The following is a 6,302-nucleotide window of genomic DNA, read 5'->3' on the forward strand; positions in this document are numbered from 1 at the left end:
GGGCGACATAATAATAGGGAAAAAGAAACCGAACGAAAACAATAAGGTCTTCCGTTGGAGACGGAAGACCTTAATAAGAAACAGAGTAAAAACAGATGTTCCCCAACTTCGTTTGGGAACATAATAAAAAACAGAGTAAAAACAATATGTTCCCCAACTTCGTTTGGGGAACATAACAAGCAGCTTCTTACCACTTTCATCAGTGCTGGACATAGGTGGGAATGCATGGTGAAATTTATTATACACCCCGCTTGAAAAGTGTTATAATACATGTATATGGTGATCAGGATGTATGTCCGCCTTTGTGATGATAAATTCTGTTTAATGATAAATTCACAGAATCTTTGTGACAAAATGTTATTGTGCACTTCCTACTTTAAATGATCGGAAGCATATTTCGGGTTTCCCATTGCAAAATATTGACACTGCATTTTTTTTTTATTATATTAAAAGGTACCCATCTCTTATCTGCAACTCTTCCATACCACTAAATAAAATTTAATGATACTTTCACAGATTCTTTATTACATAATGCCAATGTGCACCTCTTACTTTACTGCTTGAACTGACATTTATTTCGAGTCTCTCAGAGCAAAACATTGACCATTTGAATTATAAGGCCTACCCCCGGGGATCTTGATTTGAACAAGCTTGAATCTACAGATTCTACACTACCTGAGGATGCTTCCACTTGAGTCTCATCTTTCCTGGCCCAGTTGTTCATGAGAAGAAGATTTTTAAAGATTTTCCTATGTTAAACGTTGATACCCCATTGTGACCCCACTCTACCCCTGTGGTAACTGCAGATCTGTAGCTCCCCCGAAAAAATATATTGACAGACCGGAGAGCTACAGAGCCACCCATTGTAAAAACTGTATATTTATTGCGCACAAGAAAGTGCGCTGTTTCTCGATTTATTTCTCCATGCTTTTAAACTGTCATCTCAAAATATTACTAACCGTGTGTTCCTAACATATTCTTTAACTGTTTCCACAACAAAAAAATTCCTTATAATTGTTGTTAATAGCCCACCTGGCCCTGAAATCAAGATCATCGAAAATTTCGTCTATTTATACTGCCATTTTGGTTTGCAAGATAATTCGGTCCAACGCACTTCGTGCAAATGTCACATACTAAAGTACTTCATAATACTTCATAGAGTTTTTAGAATCTAGCTAATTTTGCATCTGAGGTAAGAATTTGGAAGAATTTGTGAATTAATCCAGAACTAAGCGCAACTTTTTGGGCGCAATAAATATACAGTTTTCACAATGGGTGGCACTGTAGCTCTCCGGTCTGTCAATTTTTTTTTTCGGAGAGCTACAAATCTGCAGCTACCCCTGTGGGTCATGATTTGGACAAACTTGCATCTAAACTACCTGAGGATGCTTCCACATGAGTTTCATCTTTTCTGACCCAGTGATTCTTGAGAAGTTTTTTTTAAAAGATGCATTAATTTTTCACTAATTCATAATCATCTCCCCTTGGAAGAGGGCGTGACCCTTCATTTAAACACACTTGAATCCCCTTTACCCAAGCCTTGAAGGATACTTTGTGGCAAGTTTGGTTGAAATTTGCCCAGTGGTTCTGGAGAAGATGAAAATGTGAAAAGTTTACGACGCCGATTAACGACGACAGATAACGGACAAATTTTGATCAGAAAAAGTTCACTTGAAACTTCAGCTGAAGTTAGCTTATAAAAAAATGTCTGAGAAAGGATTGCATGCCCCCTCAACTGAAAAAAACTTCATTTTTCTTGAATGTATTTTCCCACCCATGTACTGCCAATGTCACATGAACTACTATGTTTTACCCCTTGTCCTTGAAACTTGACTCACATTTCATAAAATTTAACATTAAACCTTGATCAAAACCTTTGAGCGAGAGATTGATTATTACATGTATTGTTTAATTAACGCCAAGTCGGCAATATTTCAGCCGGATATATAGGCGATTGAACGAGAGAAGATATATCAGGAAGATATATAAAGTAATAAAGTTACCTATTAGGGCTGGGCAATAATATCGATATTTCAATATATTGCAATACGATGACAAAAAATATCGTATCGCAATACGATTTTGTAATATCGATATATTGGCAATATGCTTAGATTAAGGAATTTTGTCATTAAATATAAAAATGGACTTATAAAAGTTTGTTATTAAGCCAAACAGTAAGACAGAAGTTGTTTTGTGGGAACATTTCAAAGCATAACTTAAATGAAATCAACAAGATTTTTTTTCCGGTGTTGGTAACTTTTCATAGTTATGTACATTCTGCACGTAAATTATAGTAAATATAGGAAGAAAATGCCATTTTTATTACATTGAAAATATTGCAATACATATCGCAATACAGTTAAAAATATCGCAATATATCGCAATACGAAATCTTGGGCCAATACCCAGCCCTATTACCTATCGACATTAAGTAACCAGTTATCCATCTTCGATAGCCAAGGGTTTCCGATCCGAAATCTACTAGAGTAGATTTCGGATCGGAAACCCTTGGCTAGCGAGGATGCCAGTTATCAAGAGTCCGGAAATTGATATTTCTTATCTCTCAGATTTTTTATTCTACTGATCGCCTTTTTATCTCATAGATCGATCGAACTCTTGCACCTGCACGGATACAAGTTCCAATTTTGCTTAAATCATCAGGTATTTTCCATTATATTTTACAATAACTTTATTGCTAGTCATGGCCACAAGAGTTATTATTGTAAAATTAAAAATTTAAATCAAAATTTATTATCAATTGAATGAATCTGTAAATATCATACTAATCAGTCTTTTCGAAATCGAAAGTAGAAGATTGAAATGTTTTCAAAAATTCTCCAGTGATTAAAAAAAAAAAATAACGGTAAAAATTTGAAACAGGGGGTCGTCGTTAACTTCCAAATCTTCTTCATACCTATGACTTTTCATACCAACTTGACCATATCCAATTTTTTTTCGGGGGGGGGGATCTGCCTTTTCGTGGGGGGGGGGGGTCCAAGGTCACTTTTTACTTGGTTAAGTATATAAATTTAATAAATCTGCTAATTCCAGAGGGGGGGGGTCCGGACATCCCCCTCTAGATCCGCGCATGCATTAATCATAGGTCAAAGTAGCCCTCGGATGCTTTTTGCAATTTTAGTTTTAATAAGCTCAGTAATTCTTGAGAACGAGTCGAAAATGTGAAAAGTTTACAAACGGACGGATATACTGGACAACAAATATGATCAGAAAATTAGCTAGAAACCTTTATCTCTTTTTATTGATCCTTACACAAGTTTACCTTCTAAGGAACCAGTCAATGTTTGGAAAATCATTAATTTGAAAGACTCACTTTTTAGTTTTGTTCAATAATCTCCTGAAAATCAAGATATAACCATGGGACAGAAACTTTTTCACAAGTTTAAAGACATGGGACAAATATTTTTTTTCAATACGAATGCCACGGCAGGGCCTCGAATTTTTCATATCGAGAATTTTGTTTTGTACTTGTCCCATCATTGTGATAAATTTTGCCGTGTCCCTAAGGATTTCATATACTCGTACAATAACAATAACATTTATTTTATTTAATTTAAAATACTTTTATGTTACAGTTTGTGAGAATGGAAAATAATGAAGTCATTCTATTAAATGTCGGTGGTTTTATTTATTACACCACAAGGGCAACCCTTGTCAAGTATCCAAATTCAACGTTGGGATTGATGATGAATGGAGATACCCCAATCAGTAGAGATCAAAATGGGATATTCATTGACCGAGACGGACAAATGTTTAGATACATACTGAATTTTTGTAGGTCTGGAAAACTTTGCCTACCACAACAATTTTCTGATTATGATTTACTGGAAAATGAGGCCGAATTTTACCAAATTGAACCCTTGGTAACTAGTATCAAATCTTCCCGACAACAAGCAATGAAAGAAAACCAAGGATTCAATTATATAGAAATCGTGGAAGAGAAATCTTATTCAATTCCACAGTCTAGAAACTTTGTAGTTTCTTCCAAAAATGCTTTTCCAAGTACGTGTAGTACTTCCGTATATGGGAGGATTGATGATCTAACAGCATTGCCTCCAGAATGTGTTTATATATCTGGAGATTTGCAAACGGACCTTGTCTCAAATTACGGTAAACTGACAATCGAAAAAGGTGATGTGAGATTACAGATAGGCGAGTTTCTCAGCAAACGAGGATGGGTTAAAGAATACGGTGATTCATATTCATCAACAAACGTCAGACCAACAAACGAAATTGTCAAGGAACAAACCTACAGGGATGTTTGGAAAATATGCAAGAAAAAATGATTAAATATACATGTATATGAGGGGGACTACTAAAAAATCACATATTTTCGAGGGGTCAATTTTTTGTTGTTTTAATAAAATAAAATTGGGGATTTTATTTCGTGGTTAAAGATTTGTTCAGTAGTAATATATGTGAAAAATTGTATTTCGTTGTGGATATAAATTCGTGGGTCTCTTCATACCTTGAAAATCACGAAAACTACACCCCCACAAAAATTAGTGATTTCACAGTATAATTCAGGAATAATTCTAATTATTATTAAATAAAATATCACATGTACGGGAAGACATCAATAAGATGACTAATAAATTAATGTGTAAAAGTGTTTAATTTTAAATAAACTTTTTACAAATAAATATGCTTATATCAGACTGTTTTGTTTTAAAAATATGTTAAAGCAAGATGTTCTCTAATAGAGACTCTATTTTATCATTCGAACATTTATTTGTCCATTAAGAATTGTTTGAACATATTTTATTGTATAAATACTATATATACAAATGGATTGAAAACAAGATCTAACAACTTACGAGGTTCTCACCATAAAATGCTACTGCCAATATCTATACATTGTACATGGAAAGAAAAAAAAACCATTGATATAAACACATGTTTGTTTAAAACATACATTAATAATTACATATGTTTTGCATTGACACTTTATGTATTTCTAGTGGTATAAGGTTATGTTTGGAAAAAAGAGGGGACAGTCCCCTCCCCCTCCGATTCTTCGTGCTGGACTAACTGGTAAAGGTGAACACTTTTCATCGACTGTATGGACACTGTCCCCTGCTACGTGCTGGACTGACTGGTAAAGGAGAACGCTTTTCACCAACTGTATGGACACTGTGTGTGTATATATACTCAACAAAAAAAGAAACGCATATTGTTTAACTCGTCAAAGAAATTTTTAAAATGTACATGAAACAACTATTTTTTATATCATTGGATACCTGTGACCTATTTAAAAGACAACATGGGGTTTTAAAACCCAAGTGTTGAATTATCTCCCTTGATTAAACATGTTTATGAAAGTAGTGTTTTTCATGATTTCTTCTAAATCGGATGTTTATTTTCGTTGATATTTGGGATTTAGAGAAACTTTTAACACTCCTATTAAACCCATATTTAAGATTTGATTGCAGTGTTGATACTGCAATGCCACGCCGAAACAAAGATGAACACAACCAGGCTAACGATGATACTAAACGGAGCTACGCAACAGGAAGTTGCAACTGTATTTGGAACACATCAATGGGCTTTGCAACCGTTAAACATACGTCTGAAGACCACTATCTGGCCATCCGCAGGTAACCAAAACCAGGCAGGACCGTCAGACCCCCCCCCCCCCCTTTCAGCACCTCATGCGATTCAGAACCTGTTGTAAAAACTGCTGCTACAATTGCTGGATGAAAAAATCAGCGTAAAAGTGCATAAATTGTTCGCAAGAGACTGAAATGAGATGGTATTCCTCCACGATATCCGTACATTGCAAACCCACTAGCATTGAGACATTCGCACGGTACATATTATTATGCCCCTTGAATTTGGGGGCGATGAAAATGACATCAACTTGACTTTTCAATTTGCAACAAAGGACATGTTTGATTTTTATCACAACACACTTTAAAATCGCTGAAATAAAATAAGGCTTGAACTGAAAACTTAGATCTTCATATTATTCTGATTATGCGTTTCTTTCTTTTCATTCAGTCCTTACAATGGTTACGGAAGCATTGAGATTTTTATTTTTCTGGCGTTTGGTGTTTTATACCGTATGGACCTGTCATTCAGAATGCAAGGAAACAATAAACGTTAAGCTAACATTTGAGTGATTCTTTTACATTATATATAGTTACTTATACAAACATAAGTTTTATAATGACTGTAGCATTTGTTCTTAGGAGAAAATATTGTGTGTGTTATGGTGTATTGAGGGAGGGAGAGGAGGAGGGTGTGTGTGAGTGTGTGTGTGTGTGTGTGTGTGGAATTGA

General features: G+C 34.9%; 1 protein-coding gene across 1 annotated transcript; it reads left to right on the forward strand.

Annotated features, from left to right (window-relative positions):
• Positions 1–3,599: 3,599 nt before the first annotated feature.
• Positions 3,600–4,663, forward strand: LOC134246845 (BTB/POZ domain-containing protein KCTD6-like). Its single transcript, XM_062729195.1, has one exon. The coding sequence runs from the start codon at positions 3,606–3,608 to the stop codon at positions 4,305–4,307; it is 702 nt and encodes a 233-aa protein (XP_062585179.1). The 5' UTR covers positions 3,600–3,605; the 3' UTR covers positions 4,308–4,663.
• The last annotated feature ends 1,639 nt before the right edge of the window (positions 4,664–6,302 follow it).

This window comes from Saccostrea cucullata, unplaced genomic scaffold (genome assembly GCF_032062105.1).
Source record: "Saccostrea cucullata isolate Sc308-1 unplaced genomic scaffold, CSIRO_AGI_Scuc_v1 ctg14208, whole genome shotgun sequence".
NCBI lineage: Eukaryota > Metazoa > Mollusca > Bivalvia > Ostreida > Ostreidae > Saccostrea > Saccostrea cuccullata.

What these genes read in the sequence shown, in the direction of transcription:
- LOC134246845 (XM_062729195.1), top strand. Translation starts at nt 3,606, where the DNA reads ATGGAAAATAATGAAGTCATTCTATTAAATGTCGGTGGTTTTATTTAT.